Source organism: Phaethon lepturus, unplaced genomic scaffold (assembly GCF_000687285.1).
Source record: "Phaethon lepturus isolate BGI_N335 unplaced genomic scaffold, ASM68728v1 scaffold17973, whole genome shotgun sequence".
NCBI classification, from domain to species: domain Eukaryota; kingdom Metazoa; phylum Chordata; class Aves; order Phaethontiformes; family Phaethontidae; genus Phaethon; species Phaethon lepturus.
Window position 1 is genome coordinate 55,552 of NW_010527209.1, and position 25,010 is coordinate 80,561.

At 37.8% G+C, this 25,010-nt stretch overlaps 1 protein-coding gene across 1 annotated transcript in view; it reads left to right on the forward strand.

The window, feature by feature from the left end:
* MICU2 (mitochondrial calcium uptake 2) overlaps window positions 1-25,010 on the forward strand; it is a 63,051-nt gene that overhangs the window by 25,848 nt on the left and 12,193 nt on the right. The window contains exons 2-7 of the mRNA XM_010283320.1: window positions 284-315; window positions 427-502; window positions 5,568-5,615; window positions 9,718-9,800; window positions 14,351-14,413; window positions 23,306-23,403. Coding sequence (XP_010281622.1) covers window positions 284-315; window positions 427-502; window positions 5,568-5,615; window positions 9,718-9,800; window positions 14,351-14,413; window positions 23,306-23,403 — 400 coding nt within the window. The remainder of the gene's footprint in view (window positions 1-283; window positions 316-426; window positions 503-5,567; window positions 5,616-9,717; window positions 9,801-14,350; window positions 14,414-23,305; window positions 23,404-25,010) is intronic.

Below are 25,010 nucleotides of genomic sequence, written 5' to 3' on the forward strand. Positions count from 1 at the left end.
GTAGTTCACAGTATGCAAAAATCACACTAGTAAGTCAGTCATAGGCACCGAAGTGGTCTATGGTTTCATCTAGGTTGCAAGAACATTTGAACAGACTGCTCATATTATTTTAAATGTTGTCCTTTCTTGATCGTTGTGGGAATTAGAAACAAACTGCCTGCTGCAAAATATTCTGTTTCATATTACTTAGCATTTTCCCTTAAAACTCTGAAGAAATGCCACAGAACCTGATCAAAGTTTAAAGTCAGTTTGTTATTGAATGATGATGTTTTTTTTATTATAGGTAAAGCCTTAGCCAAGAAACTCACAAAAAAGGTAAGCGAAAAGTTCCTTTCGTTCTTCAAAAAACTTTCATTCTTTGTTACCCAACTGAATAGACTTTTCTTTCAAAACTGGCTTTATATTTTCTTGTTTGTCTCTTTAAAGGAGGTAGATGCTGCACTGCTATGTGTTGCCAAAGCTAAACCAGGACCAACCTTTTTTAGAGAGCTTGGTGATAAAGGTAACAAGCACTTTTGATATCGAAAAGTACATCTTTCTTTTTATCTCATTTTATGGTATGAATTGAATGTATTTTTAAAGGTTTCATGGATTTGACTTCATCCCCCTCTAGCCAGTAGCTGCCTCCTTGGCAAATCTCTCAGCTATGCAAGAGAAAGTAAAGAGGCAGGGCTGGGAGTTGAAAGCCTTCTGAGGTGCAGGAGGAGATGTGAAAGAAATCAGAAGGCCTATTTGGAGAAGAGAAAGGAGCTAAACTTGAGTATAAAATGGACTTTTAAAACTACTTGTTAATAAGCTGCTGTTTCACTATATAACTTAAATGCATGGAAACTAAGAATAAAAATAATTATGTAAAGTGACATCCCTGATTCCAAGAGCAACTGAACTTATTTCCCCCTCTTCAGGAGCTCGGTGACCCTTCACAGCACCAATGTGCTTCAGTTTCTTTTCACCCAGCATTTCCACCTTATATCTGGCTACATAAAGAGAAAATTCTGAGAGCTGGGATATTGTTTGTATAACAACAGGGAATTAAAGAACAACAAATAAATACATCATTAGCATAAATTAATTGAAAGGAGACAACAAACGAGGATCAAGGAAACCAAAGAGATGAGTAATTAACCATTTCACCAGTAACAAAGACTGAAATCCCCAAACTAATGAGAAAGACCAACAGTGTCTATTCAGAAACCTTCTGTATCACTGAGTTCGGCCTGAATCCTTTATCCCATGGATGTTTCTGGAAAATAAAGCAGCCTTTGCACTGCTGCAATTCCTTGGCAGGCATGAGCCACTCTCTCTCCATGCGCAGCAGATCCCCGGGCATGTCTGGCAGCTTGTGCAAGAGAGCAGACCTCAAGCTCAGCCTGCAGCATTTTGCCTGCCCTTTGGCCTCATGGCATAGTCCGCATGCAGTTCATTTCTTCCATCCTTGTGCAGATGTGGAGGGGTCTTCAGCTGGGTGCCTTGCTTGTCAGTCCACTCCTGCAAGCCCCAGCATACCCCAGCAGCCCTGAAAGATCTCTGAACAAGTTGAACAATTTTTTCCTATCCCAGAGAAGGCTGGATTTTGTATGGAATAGCCATTCCCAGCCTCTTCAAATTACCAATCATCATGTGCCTTCCCAGGACTGGGTTTAAAGGATTCCCAGTCTTTAATTCTTGGCTATTTTTTTTTCTCTATCCCTGCTTTCCTAGTGCCTTTCTTTTTTTAGTGATTGACACCTCAAGTCCCCAGAGCACTCTGCCTGGGAAAGCTGGGAATCCACCAACAGAAAGTGAAAACATAGCACATCAGCACAGCTTCCTTTTACTGCGCCTCTCCCAGCTGACTGCTTGGCAGAAAGTGGGCTTGATGATATGCTCAGCCTGGCATCTTTTGCATTCTGGACAAGGCATTGATCTCCCCGTGCTTAGGACTGGGTCTGTATACTCTGTCCTTCAAAGGTCAGGTAGGAGTTTGAGGTGGTGCAGGAACATTCAGTGCAGTCATCCATAGGCCTCCACAACACATGGGGTTTTTACAGGTTTTGGTCATGATGCCTCTTTAGTGACTTTGATGCTTTTGCTTTGAGATGCATTAGTATTATATTTTTAAAACGTAAATATTTATGTATTAAAAGCTGCTTTTACAAGTACCAGAATAACGAATCTACACTTCTTCCACTGTTTAGCTGAGATTATTCTAACTACCTTCAAATTGTTATTTAAATATCAAGTAGAGAGAAAACTGTCATCAGTCTGGTTTGTAAAACATAACGCTAGGGAATTCTGCCTTCTAGTGGGCAGTTTTTAAATTCATGTCTTTTTGTGGGTATACTTATGATTTATTCAGCAACAAGAATATTGTACTGTCAGCATTTGCTATAAAGTTTGAAGGTAGAGATTTCCAGGGAGGACTAGGGAAGGTTCATTTAATGTTAGAAAATGACAGTATTTTGCCAATGCTAACTGCAAACACTTGGCTGCAAGTATGCTGAGTCATTCAGCAGTATGTGAAGCTTTTATCTTTTAAATTTTGCTTGGACATGAATATAATGTTCTATGATTATTATTCTTTTAAATTTCTTGCATTGCATCTTTTACTTTGAGTAACTTCATAATGATTACTGCAGAAAAAAAAGATTGCCAAAATATTTAATGTACTTTATGGTAAATAAAGGTCATTCACTACAGTTAGTAAAAGGATAATAAAATTAAAAGAAGAATTTTTATGGAAATGAGTCCACAAGTTAAAAAAAATCTTATCTCAAATTATTTTAGTATAATCAGTCTGCCTGAAAATGTCCTACAGGCTGTGGCTTTGCTTTAAGGCACTGAGACAGCTTTTAAAGAACAGTCAAGAAAATTTTACATATTTTTATTATATTTACCTTTTTACTTATTTCACTATAGTGACTTTTCAATCAGCTTATGATAAGATGATGAAAACAGAGTCTGTGTCTCTTCTCTCCCATTTCTCGCAAGGCTCTCCTTTCCAGCCCTCTGCAATTTTAGTGCATAGAGCCATCAGGAGTCTCCCTTGAGCCAATAAGCAGAGTGTTGTCTTTAAATTGGTCTTTTCTCTACATCCTACCATCTCCATATAGATTTTGCAGATTCTTTCTGCAAAATTTTATAAAGTACAATGTTCCATGTCTACCCATATAGCTAAAACTCTCCAGGTCCTCAGCATTTTGTATCTCAATTATTATGACTCTTTTTTTCTCTGACTTTAACAAAATAATCTTCCAGGTTGATATCATAGAACCATAGAATCGTTTAAGCTGGAAAAGACCTTTAAGATGATCAAGTCCAACCGTAAACCTAACACTGCCAACTCCACCACTAAACCATGTCCCTAAGCACCACATCTACACGTCTTTTAAATACCTGCAGGGATGGTGACTCAACCACTTCCCTGGGCAGCCTGTTCCAATGCTTGACAACTCTTTTGGTGAAGAAATTTCTCCTAACATCAAATCTAAACCTCCCCTGGCACAACTTGAGGCCATCTCCTCATGTCCTATCACTTGGTACTGGGGAAAAAAAGACCAACACCTACCTCACTACAATCTCATTTCAAGTAGTTGCAGAGAGCAATAAGGTCTCCACTCAGCCTCCGTTTCTCCAGAGTAAAATATCCTTTAAAATGCTTTGATAAAGATGTTTTTCTTACATCGCTCCTTTGAGTGTGTCATCTCTTCTTTTGAATCCCAGCACTGGGCTCTCCTTGTTCTATCTGGCATAAGCTGCTTGTCTTCACCTTCCAGCTCTTCCCTAGACTATCCCTGTGCAGCGCATCTCCAGACAGCCGAGAGGCAGACTCCCACTTCTCCTTGCCAGTGATGCTGGCCTTCATCACTTCCTGATTAAATTTTCAGGCAGGGGTCTTTGTGCTGATACCGTTGCAGTCTACAGTTGGGAGGTGTATTTTATACAGAGTTGAAAAGTTACCTCCTTGTCTTACTTTATATTCTTCCTTTAACCACCCTCTTTCTGTGACACACACAAAATTAGGGAGCAGGAATCCTGATCACTGCCTGTCACACTATTTTCTTAATTTCTTTTCCTTCCCTATTTGTTTCTATCCATTTTTTTATCTTGTCTTATACTTATACATATAAGCTAAAATAATGGGGTAGGAGTTCTTTCTCTGTTTGGTTTCAAATTTGTAGAAATCCTGGACGTGTTGTCTAGGAACACAATTCCAAGTTTTACAGCAATGCAAATAATAATTTACATTCTTGCAATGGCAGTAACCCTAAAACTTGTAAGCAAAACTAAATCTTTGAGTTTAAAGTATTTTTTATTTCCACAGTTTATTGTATGACTGTAGTACTTGTGCTGACTTACACATGATGCATGCAGGGTAATAGGATTACTAGCCCTATTTTGATGGAGAGGAAAGCTGAGATATGGAACCAGAGTGAGTTGGCAACAAGATCAGCATTAGACCTGTCTTTAGCTAAGACTTGTTCTCAGATTTTCAAACTCTTGCATTCAGCAATTTAATATTTCTAAACTCTGGTACTTAAAACTTAAATTGTTAAGTCACTCTCTGAGGTCAAATACAAATGCTGTTAGCTCTGCATAGTAATTTATCAGAAGTTAATTGTTTATCTCTGAAGCTTAAGTAGATTCCTTATCTATCAATTAACTAAATATAAATTACAAAAAATAGTTTATCTTTGCACAGATAGGCATGTTTGAACTTCATTTTTTGGAGCAACTTCAGCATTATACAATATTTAGCTCACAAGTTAAAAGTAGCCCAGTTATTTTGAAAAGTGATTTATAAAAAAGCCCTTTACTTTTTTTCCCCCCCCCAAACATTATTGCAGGGCAGATGGTTCAGATTCTGTCGTTTAACCACCCTGGTTATGCACTATCTTTAGCTCATACGCTCTATTTTGACGCTATCACATCTTTGTGTTTGTTCAGGCTTTTCACTTAAAGCGGTATTTCAAAGGAAAACACTGGAATTTTCCTTCAAAAGGGGGGAAAATACTTTCACCTTGTAGAAAGGACATGTTCCTATTTAAAAAAAAAAAAAAAAAAGCAGCCTCCTCTTGGCATGCTGCCCAGCAGTGCTATCAGCACAATCTAGAAGCTTGGCAGCTTTGCGTGTTGCCATGTTCCCCTTGAGAATTAGAAGGAAGCTATTCTCCGCCTTCACAAGCCTGCCAAGGGATGGAGGACTTTGATCCTTCAGGGTAACGTTAGAGTAGTTCTCCTCCCAGGTACTAAATGTGACAAAGCGCATTTAATTTATTTGCCTTTTAAATAAACATTGAATGTTTTCAGTGAGAATCCAAAGATTTAGGGTAGGCCTTTTATTAATACCAAATAAACCTTACTTTCTTGATTAGACATGAACATTGATGAGTCTCTGGATAGGGAATTTTACCGTCAGAGCACTAAAAACAGAAGTAAAAACTTTATTAAATAGTAATGTGGCTTACTTTAATAACCTATTTAATACAATGTTAAACTACATTTTTTATATTTATAAGATTTGATCTTTCAAGTCTTGCTATAAGTAATTTTTCTTTGCAAGTCATTTTTTAACTCTTTTATTTCAGGGTTGATATCTTATGCAGAGTACCTATTTTTGCTGACAATCCTTACGAGTAAGTATTATATTTTTAAAATACATATGCATAAATACTCAGCTACTAACAGCTTTCCAGGAACTTTTTCTGATATTTTTTAACTTCTAAATTTCTACGTTATAATAAAACATAAAGAACTGCTGTATATAGAGTGATAAGGCATTAGTATAAATGGATATAACTTTAATTGATTGCAACTTACTTCCATAGTGTTATCACTGGTCCATAGCAGTACTTCAAAAATCATGATAATCCCTGCACCATGAGATCAGTAAAGTCTTTCAAGAGGCTTTGAGAGAGGAGAGATATTGGTTACAGGACCACATAATAAGGGGAAGAAGAACAGTGGGGGAAGATAAATAATTTGTCTTCTGGGTAGTAGTTTTAGTCATTTTGGACAATGAGATGTTAACGTCATTGCTCATGCAGTGGTGTAAAAAGCTGTTGTGTCTGAAAGGTTGTTGCCTGTTATTCATGTGTTCAGATAGCAGACTTCTGCAGTGTCTTTTTGTTTGACTTTTTAATCCTTTTTTTTTTTTCTGTTCCTTTTGACTTTATTTCTTCCAAGTATTTTTCATGTATTTCTGCCCTCTCCTTTGCTTCCTTTGTTTTTCTCTATCAGACAGTCTTTTTAAAAACTTTTTTGTTTTGTACTTGCATTATCTGCAAACAGCAGGCATTTTTTGATTGTGCCTTGGAAGTGATCTTGGATTTTCTTGGTTTCCTCACCCATACTTACGCTATGCCATGCTTGCCACCTCCCTGTGCAGTTCTGATGAAGTGTAGGTGATGCTGGAAGATACCGAGATTTGAGATAAGATGTGTGCGATGAGGATTACGCAGTTAGACCCATAGACCAGTAGTGAAGTAATTCACATGCGTGTCCATGTAATAGTCCACATGCAGTCTTGCCTGACTGACTTGTACAGGTCTAACATTTTAAGCAAGGGACAAAACCAGGCATAGTAGATCTCATGGTATCAGTGGATGGGGAAAGGTGAGAAGGAATCAGTCATTCTTATCCCAATAGATTGTAGATGCTTGAGCCTCATCACTTCCATGGCTGCGAGGTCCATAGCAAGGGCTTAAACACATTGACAAATTTTCCTTCCTCTAGAAATACACTCCATCACGGTGTAGTAAGAACAAGTAGTGTTGGTCTCCAGAGTCCAGTCTTCACAGACAATGTCTGTCGATAGACACCTCTCACACAGTTTAGGTAGGCCTTTTACAGCTTACGTCATTTCTCAGCAGAACTGCATTGGTTTCTACTAGGAACTTCAACTAGTACACAATATTACATAGTATATGCATATTAATATAACCTATTTACCATACAAATGTTTGTTTCACCAGTAGTGACTGTCCAGTGCTACACACAAGATTGAACATGAGTTCAAGTGCTTTTTAAAATCAGAAATAAGAGTCTAGCCCAGTCAGAAAGCCAATTTAAAAATATTTATGGCAACTCAAAGAAGAGGGTTTTTTTTTTTAAAAGCACGACCACATTATAACTTCAGAAGAATAGCTTGCTTAAAGTTGCAGAAATATGTGCCAAAGATTCTATTTCCTTAAAAATCTGTGGCAGCTGAAAGTAAATTCATGCTGATTTATTGGCTGAAACAATTAGAAAATTGAGGCAGTATCAGAGCAAGTTGTTCCACTTCTCCAGATAATCAAGTAACATTATTTTTTACAGAATTTATATAGGAATGTATTGAACTGCAAAAACAAAGGCACCTTTTGATGCAGGATAAAAATGCAGTGCTAACATCGCTGCTTTGGTTGCACAGAGGGTTACCATACCGATCAGTTTGAAAGCAAATCTCAACAAGTGTTAGTGCCTCTATCTTTGCCTAACAAGTATCCCATGTCAGTCAGCCCCCAGTTACACAACCTGTCTCTCTCACTAGTGAGAATTAATGTGAAATTTCTTAAAGCAGCCATTAATATTTAAATATCTTCTTCTAAGTCACCAACAGAGCAATAGGGAAACAGGGAAAGCGTGACCATGTTTCCAGAGTCCCAGCTGCCCGTCATACAAAAGCACCATCTGTAACAACACTGAACTTGAAAATGTAATTCTCTGGCAGACAAAGGCTTTATTTTGCCCCCTGTGATCTCCTTTTCTCTTTTCTCTATGCCTTGTATCATTGTTATCTTTTTTTTTTCCAGTGCTGTACTGAATTTCATTTCCAGCAACTGGTTAATGGAGCTTCTGGTGAAGGAGCCCAGGAACTGAAATTGTCACCTTGACTCAAAGCTTCGTTTCCATTAGCCAGTCACACAGCTTGGTCAATGTAGGAATGGTTGCAGGGGAAGCACCTAAGTCTACCTGCACTCACAACTAAGATGAAGCTCTTCTGTTCAGATTTTGGAATTTTGCCTGATTCTAATTAAATACAAATCTATCTGAGGTAGTCTTTGAACTATGCTTATTTTACGAACACATACCTTTGGGGTTACATCATATCAGATAAGTATGTCATCTCTGAACAGTATAAGCAGCTTTAGGTCCTATATTTTCAGTAACAGCTCTCTTATCTGAAAATTGCAACACAGATGGTATGAATTACTATTAAATACATCAATTACTTTTATTCTCTAAATATGTTATAGGATAGGCTTTTCTTGCTTTTGTACTAGTAATGCAAATTTAGTGTGTGGCATTTCCATGGAAAGGAACCCAGTTTTGATTATTACAACCCAGTTGCTGGGGAGGGCCTCTGCTATGCAGTTGAAACAGTATTTATAAAATATCCCTGCATCACCAGGTTGCTCCACAGAGAACATTAGTTGGCTGCTGAAGATGTAGTTATTACTAAAATGTAAAAATAGTACTGTCTTTAACCGTCTTGTTATGACTTAAAAAGAATGGGATATTTCTTTAATTTGTTCCCTTTGCAGAAAGATCCTCTAAATATAAAGCAAGACTTAAAACTTTACAGGATGGAGCTGGAAGAATATATTTCCAAAAGAAAAACTTTGAAGGCATTGGAGTTTTTTAGAGATACTGCTTCACTGCCCTCATGAGTCCAACATTGTTCTTGGAAACATGAATATATTCTAGAGACGTTAAGTCAGTGGCTTTCATATTAATGCCTGACTTGACTGGGTTGTGGAATTAATTCACCTGCTCCAAAAATCACTGGAATAAGTTCTTGCTACTGCAGTGAACTGTAACTACATTTCAGCAGCGCGCTGCTCCTGTGTGGGCTTGCTAATGAGCGAGGCCACCTCCTGTAAGCAAAGTAAGATCAGGAAATTGTGGGAAGGAGCTCAAAACACACTGTGTTTTTATAGCGCCTGCAAGACTCAGAACTCATTACATTTTTTGTGTTGAAAAGAAACATCCACTCGGTGAAGGAAATGCAGGGTAAAATTGTTCAAAATTCCTGAAAAAATCAGCTTGATGGCAGTCATACAAAATGTGCTTTTGTCCAAAAAGGCCAGAAAGAGTGGCATATTACTTCTCGGTAACATTTGAGTACATTGTTTAGAGAGGGAGGAGAAGGGAAGGAAAAAAAGGCCTGGGGCTAACACAGCGGGAGCAGGAGCCGAGCGAGGTGGCCGCGATTACAAGATCAGTCTGTTTGCTAGGGAAGACCAGGGAAGACTCCAAATCCTGGCATACAGTAATGCGTGCAAGGAGTACCTGAGGAGTACACTAGCTCTTTCATGCCATTTGGGAGTAATTACTGGTTTCTCAAGGCACTTTCCAGTCTTCTCACCTGAAAAAGAGCTCTAATAAACGAGGCAGAGCTAGACTTCAGAAGTGACATGGGATTATGGAGACAGTTATAGAGAATATCTAAGACCAGGACAGTAAGACATACAAAATTTTCACAATCATTGGGATCAGATGGACATTCATGGCTGTACTTAGGCACTGCTGGCATTTCGTGCTTTGCCATTGCATTAACTATCCCTTGAAATGGTAGTAAAAAGGTGTTTAAAAAGTTTGCTTATATTGGAGGAATTACATATGGTTTACTGGAAATATCATGTACATGCATAACAATGGAGAATTGAACCATGGGCAGTATTCCTTTTGCATTAAATAATTAAGTACGTGTGTGTGTGTGTGTTTACAATAAAGTTCTTTCGCAATTTGTTGCAGAACCCCAGACTGGATTTCAAATTGCCTTTAAAATGTTGGATACAGATGGCAACGAGCAAGTTGAAAAGAAGGAATTTTTTAAGGTATTGTGTGTTTATATGCATATTAATTCCAAAGCATTTAAATAGTTCCATGGGTTATATTTGCTAAACGAAGATTCATTAAATCTCCAAGCCTGTTTTTCAGTCCAATCTATGATCACATACTTACTAAAATACTTTATATGAAAGGAGCATATACCAAAGCATTGCTATAGAAGTATTTCTTAAATCTGAATCCACTTTTATAAATGTCACCTTTGACTTGTGTCTAAAAATCTGTTACTGGGAAGGTAGTTGGTGTACATCCCTTAATCCCATGAACTAATTTAAATAATCATCAGGAAAAGTCTTTTATTTTCTAAATATTTTGAATAATTTTTAAAATTTGCCATCCTCTCTTTTTTTTTATTAGTTTTGTTTGCTATTACACAGAGTTTTTAGCAATTCACACTTTGGAGAGTAACAGCAGTTTTTCCCATGTTTTGTATAAAATATGGGGGAGACAGGCAGATGCTTTAAAAATGAAGAAAATCTTGCTCTGATGTTTTAAAGAAGAATAGGCTTCATTATATAGCTTATTCAACTTTTAAGTATCTAACAGGAGGCTGGTAACTAAATACTTGTTGTCAAAACTCAAATGTAAAGTTAACAAACATAGTTTTTAATAGACTCCCTCAGCCTAATTCAGATCCTTCATTCACATTGGAGGTAACTAGAGAGACCGTTTTACAAGAAACTGAAATGGCTATTACAAAGCAAATTATTTCCTGTCACTAGGATAAAGTTAAAGATGATCATTAATGCAACAACTCTAGAGAACCAAAACTAAGAATGTAAGACTTTAGGTAAGAATCTAAAACTTAAAGATGCACCTGTTGATAGAGAAGTTACCAAAAATCTATTTACATGTACTTTCATAGCTTTAAACTCTGAATTAATGATACTATAGCTGTTAGCTTGTGCTTTGCACTGATAGCCATTTTTTCAGTGAATTCTCTTAGCAAGATTACAATTGGTGAGTTGTACTTAAATATATTTTAAAATATTTTTTAAATACTTTTTGACTTAGTAGTACTATTTGAAAATAATACTTGAAATCAGACCATTTCCCAAGACAATGTTCCCAGAAGCCCCTAACTGAGCCTGCAGATACCCTGCCCTCATTTGTAAATGAGGAAAATCTTTTAAGCTTGAAGAATTTTATCTGTTAAAATTTAATTATTCTGCTGATTTAAAAAAAAAATCAAATTCTAACAAAAGCCTTTATTTTTAACCTACTAAACCAGGTACAATTCTAGTGGATTTTTATCAGAGTAGCAGTACCCTGATGACTGAAACTCAGGTTTCGGCTGAGGTAGAGCTAGTTTTCTTCCTAATAGCTGCTGTAGTGCTGTTTTTTGGATTTAGTATGAGAATAATGTTGATAACACACTGATGTTTTTAGTAGTTCCTAAGTAGTGCTTATAGGAGGTCAAAGACTTTTCATCTTCCCATGCTCTGCCAGTGGCGAGGTGCACAAGAAGCTGGGAGGGGGCATAGGATCAGACACTGAAGGAGGGTGAGATCCAGGATTTCCCCGTAGCTTCAGTGCTCTTTGCTAATATATATGAATGAATGTTTAGGAAAGGAGTTCTTGCATTCAATTCCATGTTTTGAAGGAGAGAGTTTATCTTGTGCTCCGTACCTTTTCCATTTCTGTGCACATTTTCCTCCTTTCTGGTAGGAGTTAAAAGTCAGTCCCTTCCCAAGAACAAGATTCTTTGTTCTCTCTCCTCCCTATTTCTTTATATTCAAGTCAGTCTGTTTTTAATTTCTGCTTCATCCATGTTTCAGTGGTAAACATTCACAATACAAGAGACATTTCAGTATTGGGGCCCAGAATCACAGCAATCTGTATTTTGAGGTAGACACCTGCATGGATTTGTTGCTTTGCCCTGCAACTCTAGGGTGAAGAAGATGTAGTAGAAATGGCATATTCATAGATGTTAGTTGCCATCCTTTAATCAGCCCCTGCCAGAGGGCAAAGAATTGTTTCTCAGAGCCATATTATCTGCATCTTTGTCAGGACAGTAAGATACTTCTGTGTACTCCGCAGTTCCAAGACATGAGACTTGGTGAGGGGGGTTTCCAGACATGTGCACATAATAACCCATGCACATTAATCTGAGACCTCCCATTAAGAATAAGGCTACCAAAGATCCCGAAATCCCCAGCAAGTGAGGAATTTCCCTAACTCTGTCCTGATGAAAGATTTCTAAGTAGAATCAGTGACAGTTGAAACTATTGGAATGGAGGTAGGGTAACTGTGATGGCACATGCAAGAGCTATGTGATTTAGACTGTCTAAATAGACTATCTTTATACACTTGTCCTGGACAGTAGATACCACAAAAAAAACTTGTAGAGGTTTATCTGGGAAGGATAGTTCCTTCCTAGGAAGGAACCAGCAGCCAACACTGTCAGCAGTTGTGGTGGTTTGGTACAGGACACCTCTGCAGTCCGAGAACATCCACAAGCAGTAACTTCTCTTAAACAACAGAAGATGCAAAATCACCTTTATTTTTTTTAAGACTGACATAGCCTTTCTGCCACCTCTTGTCTTCTTCAGAAAAGATTACTTCTTGGTATGTCTTCAGTAAAGAGGCATCAGTTCTGCGTAATAGGTCTCATTATCTTTGAATTAGCCATTATTATCTTCCAGTGATGAACAGATAAATATTAAATACAGATAAATGTTACATGGAGCAGTTGAATATTAGAGTCCATTTCTCAAGGGCAGAATTCTTCTCCCTCTGTGAGTAATTGCTGCACTGTGCTGGAAAAAATCCGTGAACTACTGGAAACAGTTTCAAGCACTATAAGGATTTACATACAGTGTAAGAAAACAATCAACTAAATCTTCCAGAACACATGTGAAAAAAAAATTACACTGTGTGTCTGTGTTCTTTAGTAGTCTCTGCAGACTTTTTTAAGAGTCATTTAAAAATAAAATCCAAAAGAAAAACTCTTCTTTTCTCTTGTTTGGAAAGTATTTATGGTTGTATTTCTTGTGTGTGAGCAGAAGGTGGATTTTTCAGGTAAGAAAAAAATGCACTTTTTCAGTGAGAATATGGACGAGCAGTTGTGTTTTTATCCAGAGCTCTATATTGCTATTTTGCCATGAAGAACTTCATAATGCTTTTACTGTACTAGTCAATTGTTTTGTAAATGATCAAAAATTAAAAGAGTTGGAGAAACTTGGAAGGACTGGTACCATATAATTGTCTTGTTGCAGTATTTATTTTGATAAATACTATCAATGCATGCCATTTAAAAATAATAATAGGAAATAACTATCCTGAGGAGCTCAAAAATGAGGCCATAAAAACCAGGTGAATTAGTCAAAATTTGAAAGCCAAGGGAAGGCCTTTGGCAACACAAACAGCAGTTTTTTCCTGCTCACTGCTTACAAGCCCCTATTGCTTCTCTGAACAACATAACAAAAAAAGTGAAAAAATAAAGCCCTAAGAAGTGGTTTGAAAACCCCACAAAATAACGGCTGTGCAAATTTGGTCATGGATTTTTTTCCCCAGTTTGAATGGGCAGGGTGAGGAATCACTGAGAAATGTTTGAGAAGCAAAGCAGCAGCTTTGAAAACCCTGAGCTTTAAAAGCTGCTTTCCTAAAGTCTCCAAATCCAGAGTGTTCGGTGTTAAGTCCATATCTATACCTGAAAGATAATAAGTCCCTTGTTCTTTCATTCTTGCTGTCCTTTTGAGGATTCACGCAAATGTCTGTGAAAGGTAGGTATACCGTGTGCTATGTTAAATCACTCATTCTTGTGGCAGTGTTGACCTCCCAGGCTAAAATACAGTCGAAGAAACCTTGCGGCTGAGATATACTTGAGGTCCTGCAAATTAATGCACTTTCGATATTACCTTCAAGCTCTGTGTGGGACAGTGGAAGTTGTGTTTTTAAATGTGACTCATTTCAGTACTTCTAAAAATCATCTTAGCTAACACATGCAAGGTTCTTTTATTTGTAGGGTGGAGGGGAAACTCAAACCACATTCTCCTGAAAGCTAGTTCTGAAAATACATTTGCTTATTTAATTAAATTATTCTTTGTTGTTAGTTGTGTACTACCTGATTTGAACAGGTATGTTTTTCAAGTCTAGAGAATCATGTCTGTAGCATAACTATGTAAAGCTGTCTAGGAGGACAGCATGAATATGACAGGATAATTTTTATTTTCCAACTGACCCTTGGTGTTATACCCCTGAGTTTCAAAATCTTATGGAGTGAATGCTGAGCTTTTAGTGCAAGAAAATCTGCTCTAAAAATAGGGTAAGCACTGGGCTGCAAGAGATAGATTCATATGCTCTGCTTGGCTATATTAACCACAGTAGATAAGACATTCCTGGGAAAAAGTGTGTCTGAATAGCAAAATATCCTCAAGTATGCAAATATTTTGTCACGGCTAGAGAACCTCGCAGAAACATAATGACCTTATAATTAAGAAAAGGTGAAATTAATGCAAGTTTCTGAAAAAGGAGGCTCTTGTAAGATCCAATTTGTAATTTTCCTGTGTTTTTTTTCATGTTTTAACAAATACAGCTACAGAGAATCATTGGGAAGGAAGATGATTTGAAAACAGCTGGAGATGAAACAGTATTTCGGGTATGAAATAGAGATATATTTACAAAAGCATTGTCATATTTCCTGTGAACTTTGGGGTTTTTTTCAGAGTTTTTAGGTAAGTGCACAAGCATCAGTATTAGTGCTTTAATTAAATGAAAGTGCATGATTTGTCAACTATTTTCTAACTGAATCTCCTGATGAAATGTATGCATTTCATGTATTTTATTACTATGTGGTCACTCCATTAGTTTCTGTAAGCCTCTGTTTCAAAGTAACACTCTTCTATCTATGAAAAACTCAGAAAAAACTCTGTATCACCATATGAAAAGATGGCTTTCCAAATAGAAATTGATATCTTAAACTTACCTAAGTGCTGCTGTTGCAGTAATATCAGCTTATTCTGAGTTGGTTTGAAATGTAATTGTGTCATTGAGGTGACAAAGGCAAGGATTACTTTAGTTAGGTCCGCTTCCAGAAGGAAATGGCTTAGATGCAGACCAGAAGAAGAGACAGTCTTAGAGGATGAACTTCTGACTGGGTTAGACGTTTCACTGGATTGCAGACCGTTAGCAAATGGCAAATACAGCTCGTCAATGAAAGGAGCAGGTAAATTCCTGCTCGCTTCTGGCTGTTTTCCCCAAATCATACCAGTGTAACCTACCTTCTTCTCTGAGTGGAGTCTTTGCTAGCTGCCATGTCTTCTTCGGCCTCTAGTTAGCACAGAGACAAGATATTATGTAGCCTGGATGAGACTGAATGAGACTGAAAATGGAAAGGGGGAAGTCCTGAGCATACTGAAAACACCTCAGAAGCAGCTGATGAACCAGGGCAAAGGAGGGGGAGAATACAGATGGATTATCTCCCACTGTTACTGTAAGGCGCTGCTTACATCAGCAGCACAACTTTCGTTGTGTGCTTAAATCGGATAGTGTAGCTGAAGGATATTTTTCTTATCACAAACTTCCTTTCAGTTGTAAACTGAAAATGGGTAATTAGGCACGGGGCAGCGACTGCTCATGTTGGTAGCATTCAGTAAGAAATTTATACAGGGCTGTGCTGTATAAACCTATAAACTGCATCAGCAGTTTCTACAAAGGGTTGGTCCAGCTTGTGTTCTTTACTTTTTCACCTGCCTGGGGAAAAAATGGAAATGGCAGTATTGCGAACACCTTTAATATTTACTAGGCATAAACAAAAACTGTCTTCTGATGCATAAAGGTTTTGCTCCCTCAGTATGCATCCAGAGTTCAGTTAAAAATTGTTTGACTGACTAATAACCATCTCCTTTCTTGAGTCTTTTCATCAGTCACCAGATTAAAATACCTAGGATTAATAGGGTTGTCTGCTCCTCAAAACCAATTTCAATTGAGACTTAACTGCCATGACAGTGAAAGAAAAAGGATCTTTATTCTGCATGAATGCATAGCTATAGTATAACATTTCCAGAGAAACTTTGATACAGTTGGACAGATTTAACTATAAACACATAAGCTTATTGGGTGCTGATTAAATACCTGAGCTTGAATGTGTCTATTTTGTTTTTTGTCTTGCTTCAAATTTTGTCTTCAGAATTCTCCATTGCGAAAAAACTGAAGTTATTGTAACCAGAACATATTATTTAATACGGTTTCATAGCAGATTATAAATGGATTTACAGTCTGTTCAAAAGAAGAATTAATTAGCTCTGGGAAGTACAGCTATCTTGAAATTCTTCTGGTCTCTATATTTCTACTTGGCAAAGTCCAAATTACTGCTTTTCTTCTAATTTTTATTTTCTTTCCTGTCTCTGTCTCTCACAAAAAAAGTTGATTATCTTTATAAGCAGTGAATCTGACTATACACTGTAGTCAGTGCATATGTTTTTACCCCTTGTTTTTAATAATTACGACAGTCATAGTATTACTTTCCAGCTAAGCAGATAAAGCATAAAAATACAGTTTTTAAAATATCTGTGTTCTTTGAAAGCTGAGATACTGCAACTGAGATACTGTTTCATGTTTGGGATAGTTCTGTATTTCCACAACACTTTCAAAATTTGCATGTGAGTTTGCTGGTTTTTTCACAGTAATCCCAATCTCTGATACCAGATGGAAAATGTCACTGACTTATGAAAATAAGGTATAGCTGGTAGTCTGCAACTTTATTTAACCACCGGGTATATCCAGGTATGTTCCAAGTCCAGTATGTAGACAGAGGTCCCAATCATTCATTTACTGTATGGCGATGCCACTTAATACCCATTGAGATACTGTATTAGGAAAAGGAAAAGCAGTTTGGTTGCTGTGCTCCCAGGGTGCTTGTATCTCTGCCTCTTTTACTGAGACTTGCACTTACACGTCTAAAATTCAAGATTTCACCACTTAACACTGGCCCTTGAATGGGATTGCAGTGGACTCCATTATCCAGAAAAATATATTTCAGTTGAGGGATTTTCTTTTTCCAATATTATAACTGATGCTGGAAGAAAAGCCAGAAAATCTGTCCAGCCTTAGCCGGCCCAGTCTTTTGGGAAGTTCCTTGCTGACTTTTGCAGAGCAGGCAATCTGATTTACTCATGGCAGAGGCATGCATGCACACAGTGAAGGAGAGATGCAGGCAGACGTACAAGACTGGCAACCTGGTTCTTTCTAACTAGACTGGAGAAATAGGTGCAAAAGTCAACAGAGTCAGTGACTATCTCATCTCACCCATCTTCCCGTAGGCCAAAGGAAATGCTGCACTTGCCTTCCTAGCACAACTGTTCTGCTTCACTTGAGACATCCAGCTGAGCGTTTGGCCACGCTTTGCAGAAGAAGAGAGGCAGAATCCTTTCCTGAAGGTGGTGTAGGGTGTTGGAGGAAAGTGCATGTGCTAGAACAGTTTGGTGGGTTTTGAAAAAGGTGTTGCCCAGTGAACAGCTTTTGTCTTAATGCCCTGAGCTCCTTAAAAGGGTACTGTAATAGTGATATGTGCGCTAGCATTCTGGGAGTGAAAACAACGCTAATGGTTGCAGATATCTACTGTACAACCCACTCGTCTAGACCAGGGACTTTGCTCTTGGGTGCTTCAATTTAGATTAATGAATTATCAAGTAGTTTCAACACCTCTAATTTAATATGTTTTGTGCAATGGCTAAACTTAGAAGTTAATTTTAGCTATTTTTAGGAAAGGAATGACGATACAGAATGTTCTATATTTGTTCTTAAAGTGGAATTCATGTTGGGAAATATGTGCGTTGTCTCATTTCCAAATGATTAAACATATGCTTCTGGATTCCATAATGAACACATTGTCATACAAAGCATCTCATTTACATGTTTTTTTTAAAACATTTAACTCGTACTTGGGGACACAGCCATTAATCTCTTTTAAACAGAAAAATTTTGAACTAAAATTGAGTCTGACTTAGAAGCAGTATACTTTTATACCCACACATGGATATTTTCATATTGATTGTGTATCAGTTGTTTTAAGCTCTCTGCTTTTCTTTCTTCATTATTAATTCACACATTTATCACCGCTTAGCTGGTCAGCACAAGGTTTTACACTTGGACTGTCAGACATTGCAGCATTGTGATGCATCTCTTCAGGCACAGAGACTGTGCGGGCCATCATAACCTGCCCATCTGCTCCCTAGAACTTCTAATTAACTTCAAGTTTTCTACCCATAGCTTCAAAGTCTGTAAAGCCCTGGGCCCAGAATGACTGAAGACTGCCTAAACTGAAGGGAGGAGGATGGTAGTTGACAGCGATGCATATCTGTGCAGCACATTGAATTTTGCAAGAATCTGGTCCAAGACTAAAATTAATATCCCTCCCCAAAAGAGTGTGTCATTAATCTTGTCACCTCTCAGTTCATATGGAATGCACATTTTTTTCTTGACCTGTCTTCTCCAACTTAAATGTGTATGTTTCCTATCAGCAGATTAACATTAAATTCTGTTGAAAAGCTTTTAGATACTTTAAACCAAGGAGTATTGCAGTGTTCCTGCATGTTTTAAAGGAAGCATTCCAGGCAGGTAAACCCCATAAAGAACAAAGCTATGTGGCATTAAAATATTAAGCTATTAAAAAACTGCTGGGTTATTGTTTACCTCATGGACAAGTACATTATTTTATTTTCCCACGTGATCTGATGACATTATAAGCTGAAGAGAGACAAAGAAACATGCTTTCTGGCATCTTTCTAGGTACCTATTTTGCTAGTACATCGAATTTGGCTTGTATAGCAAAAGTCTCTTCCCCCAAGGAATTCATCTGGAAGCGTGTTGTGGTCACAGTAACATTCCTTTCCATTGCACAGATGTGTGAGGCGAGGCTACCCCTTTAGTCTCTGCTACTTAACCTAGTCTGAAGTGCTTTAAATTGTATAGGTAGAGAAGCCAGATAGCAGTGTGGGCTCCTGACAGGCCAAGGAAAACACACAATTTGGCTTTGCACTAACAGCTCTAGTCTTTGATCCAAACCAGTATGAATCTGGTCGTAATCTCTGACGGCTACCTAGTGCATTCGCTTGTAAAATTAATTGGAGTAAACTGGAAATGGTGCACGTAAGCCTGCTCACTTGGCATTTTGTGATAACTGAAACTTGGGGTGACAGCCTGAACGTGGACTACCTGGGGATGCATTTGGACAGCGGGGTGGGGGAATTGGACACAGTTCATCAGGAGTCGGTGCTCGCGCCGAGAGCAAGGAGGTTAATGCGTGCTAAGAATGGGTGTGCTCTGCCTTTGAGGCCACGTCCATGTTAATCAAAAGAGCGTCCGTCACTGAACGTCATCCCTGAGGGGGTCTGAATTCTTGTGAGGGGCTGTCCCCAACTGTGTACAGAAGGCACTTTTCCCGGCTGGCAGCAGTGCACTGGTCAGGCAGCCTCAGGCTTTGCAGTGCAACAGTGCCATTCCCTGACTGCTTGACACAGCAGGATTTGGTCCCTCTCAACGTGCTGGCAACAAGACTAATTTCAACCTGTTCATATTTTTTTTCATGAAGTACCTCCTACAATGTCTGCTCCCAGATTAGCTTTAGCCCACTTGGCTGGAAACCGTTTTTGTTCTGTACCTCCTTGTGAATTGATGTGGAACCGTGGGCGACGCACTGAAAGGTGAGGATGTCCATGAAGTTACATCTTCCTCCTTGCTAAAGGCACTGACGGTACAGCATAGCAATTCCATGGCATTAGTTGTCATGAAAAAACAATTCATCTCTAGGTAATGGGAATGCTGGGTGTCCTTGAATGCTGGATATAAGCTTTTTATTGCTTAGAAAACACTCCATCGGATTTCTTCTCAGATATTGTCTGTTACGCCCTCTGTAGAAAGAGAAATGTGCAGTTTACCCTGTCTGTATCAGACCTGATGTATTCTTGAATCTTGCCTTGTAAGAAAGTGTCTTGCAAAACATTAAAAACTTTAGTATGGATTTATGTGATAAAAGCTGATTACTCAAAAAATGATGTATTGTTCATTCTGGCATCCACTTGAGGCTGCCTGGGCTTTGCTAAAAAAGACTGCTTTTGGAGATCTGGATCTCCTGGTCTCACTAGCTTGCCTGTTCTCAGTTCTTTTGAGTAGCTGTACCTGGCAAGATTAATTTCATAATGGATACATTTTTTAAACCTTCTTCCCAGAACTGAGTTGTAGGATATATCCCAACATCTTGGAGGCTCTCAAAATGATAGAAAGGTTGATGCTCTTGAGCCATGTTTGAGGCTAGGCTGCTTAGATTGAAGTCTACGTTGCTTCCACGGATAGGAGCCTGCCATGATGAATTGACTGACCTAGCACATGAAAAACAAAGAACATCCAAGAAGTGGGCTCAGAAATATTTGCAAAGATTTAGTCTTACCTTTGGAAAGACGTGGGACATCACTAGCAGACAGAAACTAAGATATTGTTGTCCTCGACCTTTCTCTCTTTTCTGCCTCTGTTCTTCATCTATTCACTCTCCTTCTACCTTAACCAAAAAAAAAATTCAATCCAAAATATATATTGTTTCAATAAAAATTGTAAAAATAAGACATTGAACAGCAAATACCATCTCCCAGGAAGCGAGTAAGAGAACAAGGAACATATTACAGATTTTAATCATGATGAATGCTTTCCAGTCATGCCTCAGGCAAATTCTGCAATGAAAGGTGGTAAGAATCTAGAGACAGTAAGTCTATTAACATTTCAGATGAGTTTTGAAAATCAGCTAGGTACATTATTCTGAAAATCCTGTCTCACTGTGTGATAAGTTTCTTCTCAGTGGCACTTGTTGCTACTTGCTGCAGTATCAGGTCCTAAATGTCAAAAGCTCAGTGAGGAGCTACAGGATTAGGTGGGTCTGTGCCCGTGACTCAGTGTTTGCAGCATCAGGCTTCTATGTTAACAGTCTGCGTAATGTAATAAGGAAATAAATGTTGTGTTATCTGATCTTGCTTAAAAAGGAATAATTGCATAATTCAGCAGTTCATGGTGCTTTTGAAAAGTGTACGAGGTGTTAACATTACTCTAGGAACACAAGCTTATGTTTGTAATATGTACACACATGTTCATTAAATCATATAGACTTGTGTGGCATCAGAGCTTGGTCTTCGGGGTTCTTTGTGTGATCCAAGGGCCCCAGGAACATGTCTGAGCTCCCCAGTTGAGATACATGTCGCTGCCCCATCCCGTGCTTGTATCAAGATCAAACTCAGAACATCACCATCCCTTCTCTACTCTGTGCCTTGGCTTTCTGTAAAGCACACAGCCCAAAAGGGTTCTGTGCTGCACCCTGCCCAGGCTGAAGCCACCAGATACACCAGAATACAAACTTTCACTCAATTTAGATAGTAGCTCTGTGACTCAAAGCTACCAGTCTGGTCCTTTTTACAGCTCCAGGATTAGGTTACCATTTCATTCTCATTGCCAAGAGAGACATTCCAAACGTTAAGTTATTCTTTTACCTAAGCTCAAGGAGGGTGAGGTGTTGGAAATATTAATAGAGCTCTCATTATCTTCTAACAAAGATTTGTCATGTCGGTACTAATTTATACAGTTCAGCAGCAAAAGCTTCTAATGATTCTGTGGACAAAAAGGAATTATGTACTAACATGTACTTAAATTTAATAGCATTAACTCTAGGAAAAGCAGTTTTTTGAAATTTTACCCTTAAGCTGTAGTCTCTGTGGTCTGCTCTTGCATATTCTGTTTTAAAGAAATGTACTGTTTTGTAGTTTTAAAATACATTTAACTCTCACTAACATAGAGTTTGGACATCTGCCAATTCCACGTTGGAATTTCAGCTGGTAAAGAGGGTAGCCAACAAGTAGGTGCATATTTGTTTTAAATCCAGGGGTAGGCTTTGTCATCTTAGATAAGATGATATAGGTATTGTTTGTATGTCTTCTAGCTTATAACTAGAGAAACATGAATAAAAGAAAAAAACTTTTTCTGTTGCAGACTTAGTTTTTAAAAGGTTATTTTAAACCTCATTTTTCAGTTTGTTTTCAGGACAGCACTGATTTTAACATGAAGTAATTAATTTGGAAGCCTTAAATTGCATAATCATGAGTTCAGTTTTTAAAATTACACCAAAAAATTTATTTCTTGCATTTTTCAAGTCGCTTTTAAACATGTAAGCAAAAAACACAAAAAGGAGATTAGAATCTCACTGGAATGAGAAATGTGTGGATTCTTCTCTGTTTCTTCTTAGAAAACTTTGTGTTCTGACATAAATAGTTTGGGTTTGAATTTCAAATAAGCATACATTAATGTTTGACTTCTGACTTTCAAAAAAGCATATACTAATGTTTATGCATCAATCTTCACAGTAATCTGAAGTGTTTAAACTTTAGAAGGATGGATCTTGTGGGTATTTAAATATTTTTTGCCTGCAGTTAAATGGTGAAGTTCAATAAGTACAGTATGTATATAGCTTCAAAAGTTGGGTTTTTTCCTAGGTTCACTCATATGTCGTATCACTGGCATTAGTGAATTGTAGCTTGCAGTAGAAATGAGGAATGTTACTTCTTTAACTATAAAATAACTGTGTCACATATGCAGTAAGCATGAAATACACAGTGGACTAATGGGCCTTGTTATTGATGATGCTGAAAGCTAAATAACCATTAGTATTAAATCTTATGAATAGAGTCTTGTCTTTCATCTTACCTCTTCAACCAGATAAAAGACACAGAGGCTATTTAGATGTCATAAGAATAGTTTGTTGAAATCCCTCCGGACTTACAAAAAAAAAAAATCTCTTCATGTTGCTTAGTGTTGCTTTCAAAGAAATGCCAGTACGCTAGTGCTGAAAGAATAGAACAGAAATCCAGCGTTATGTGTGGTTTTAGGCTTCTTAAAGATGCTGTTGAGTTGAAATAATGTGCATCCTTTTTCTGCAGAAATCTCTTAATCAGATTTTTAAAATATCTAGAAAAGTCACTAACACTGAAAATTTGCGAGAAGCCTTGTAAGACTATGTTATAATAGAGCACTTTGAATGTTTTTATTTTTCTAGTTTTGTTTAATAGACTATCATGAATGTTTTTAAATGGCTGTATCAAATTAGAAATATCTGACTAAAAACTTTTTTATGAAGATGTTAACTTTACTTAAAGCCTCTATTCACCTAAGCATAAAGGTTTTTAAAGATTTAACTGGCAACCCTCTCAGTTCGAATAATAAAATACACTGATCGTGGTTGTAAATTGTGCTCATCTTCCATACAGATGTATGTGTAAAAAATGTACTCCTCTTTCATACAGAATATTTAGAAGCAGAACATACAATACACTGTTGCCAGTTGATGTGAAAGAACTCTTCAGCTCTGAGATCCTGTGTGATAGCTTTGGGAACAGTAATTAAATTGCAAGCATCTCGTGTGAAATTCTAGTTAAAATAAGTATTTCCAGATTTGTGGTGAATAAATATTAATAATCATACAAGGCATAATAATTAATCATGCTTTTTTTTTGTTTTATAGGGAGCAGAACTGGAAAGCTCTGGTGTTAATACCATGTTGCTGGTACATTTCTTTGGAAAAGAAGGAAAGGAAAAACTTCGCTATTCTGAGTTTTTCAGGTATTTTTTTCAGCTAGGCAAGCCTAACAGCAACCAGTTCTGTTCCTACCCCTTCTACTTTGCACCAACATTGGCATTAATCTGACCTCACACTGTGCTGGTTCAGAAAGTTAAGCAGGTTATCAAGCAGGAGATGATTCATGATTTTGCCTGTTTAAATTTCTAGTTTAGCTCCTTGAGTCTGTTGTCTGCAGGAGGAGTTGAGCACCATGAAAACTCCAAAGCAGCCATGGGCCTGGAGGCCGTAAGGGTTGAGACTACCATTCTTGGCAACTGTGCAATAGCATAGCAATTGATCATGACAATATGATTCATGAGTATTTTCTTTTTCTTGATCAAATCACCAGAAAAGTGACTTCTAATCAATAAAAGAAGCTTTTCTGAGCTGAGACACCCCCCTTCCCATTACAACTGTCATGGTAGGCTACAGGCAACTTCTCTGCTTCTTTCAAATTCCAGCTTCTGTTGAAACTTTACCTGTGCCTTTTCCTTTACCCTTTGAATTACTTTTGTAATGGCACTATGCAGATACTTCGTGGCACTTATGTTGGAACTGGGAATTAAGTTATGGCAAACACCACATCAGACTGAAACTGCTGTGTAATACCAAGTGGACGTTACTCCTGGAAACGTAATGTTGTATACTCATCTATTTCACCATAAGCTTTGCAAAATCAGAAGTTAATAGAAAGTTCTAAGACTAGTGTAGGGAATCATTCAGTTTATACATCATATACATGTCAGAAGGATGGTGTAATCCTTGTCTACATTGGAGTAGGAAGTTCTGCTGTGGTTGCTCTTGACTTGAAAACCCAACCAGGTATCAGCTGTTAGTGTTTAATTGGATGAGATTCTTTCTTCCAGTGCTTGTTTCAATCAGTCGTGATGACCACCACCTACACAATATCACAATTTAACTGGTTAAAACTCTCTATTACTTGGGAGATCAATGTCTCCTGTTAGTATGAACTCCAGACACAGCTTGCTACGTGAACTTGGGCCTAGAAGCCAAATGCACAGTTTCTTTGAGATAAGTGGAAGTGCCTAAATACCTGTGTGAATCTTGACACACATCTTGTAGCACCACATCCAGAGAAGGTTATCTACATCAGTATTACCTTTTGTAGAAAAATAATCAGTCATTTACAGACTGCAAAAATAAATTGGGATAATGTGTTTTTATTCAACTTATGTTCAGAAGAAGAGGAAGCTGTCAGCCCTCTTAAAAATGAATGTTGTTGCAATCAGTGGAGGTTTGGAGAAAGCCAGAATAGAAAAGGAAGAGTGGCAATTTTTCTAACACTAAAAAGTGTTCGGCTCCACTGGCGCTGGCACACACTGGTCTTCGAATAAACACAATTTCTCTTTTGAAGACCTCAACTCAATAGGAATCAAAGTGAGTAAAATTAGTTTAAGACGCCTCCAGCTCCCTTTTCTATAAATACCATAGATCCCCTCAATGAAACAAAAGGCAGAGAGCACCAGTAAAAGGTTGTGTTTGCATATACAGTGTAAACTGAAAAGCCTTAGGTTTTAGATAAAATCCTGCATTGACCCAATGAGGCATGACATTGATGAAGCTATGTACCTAGTACATGTAGGTTAAA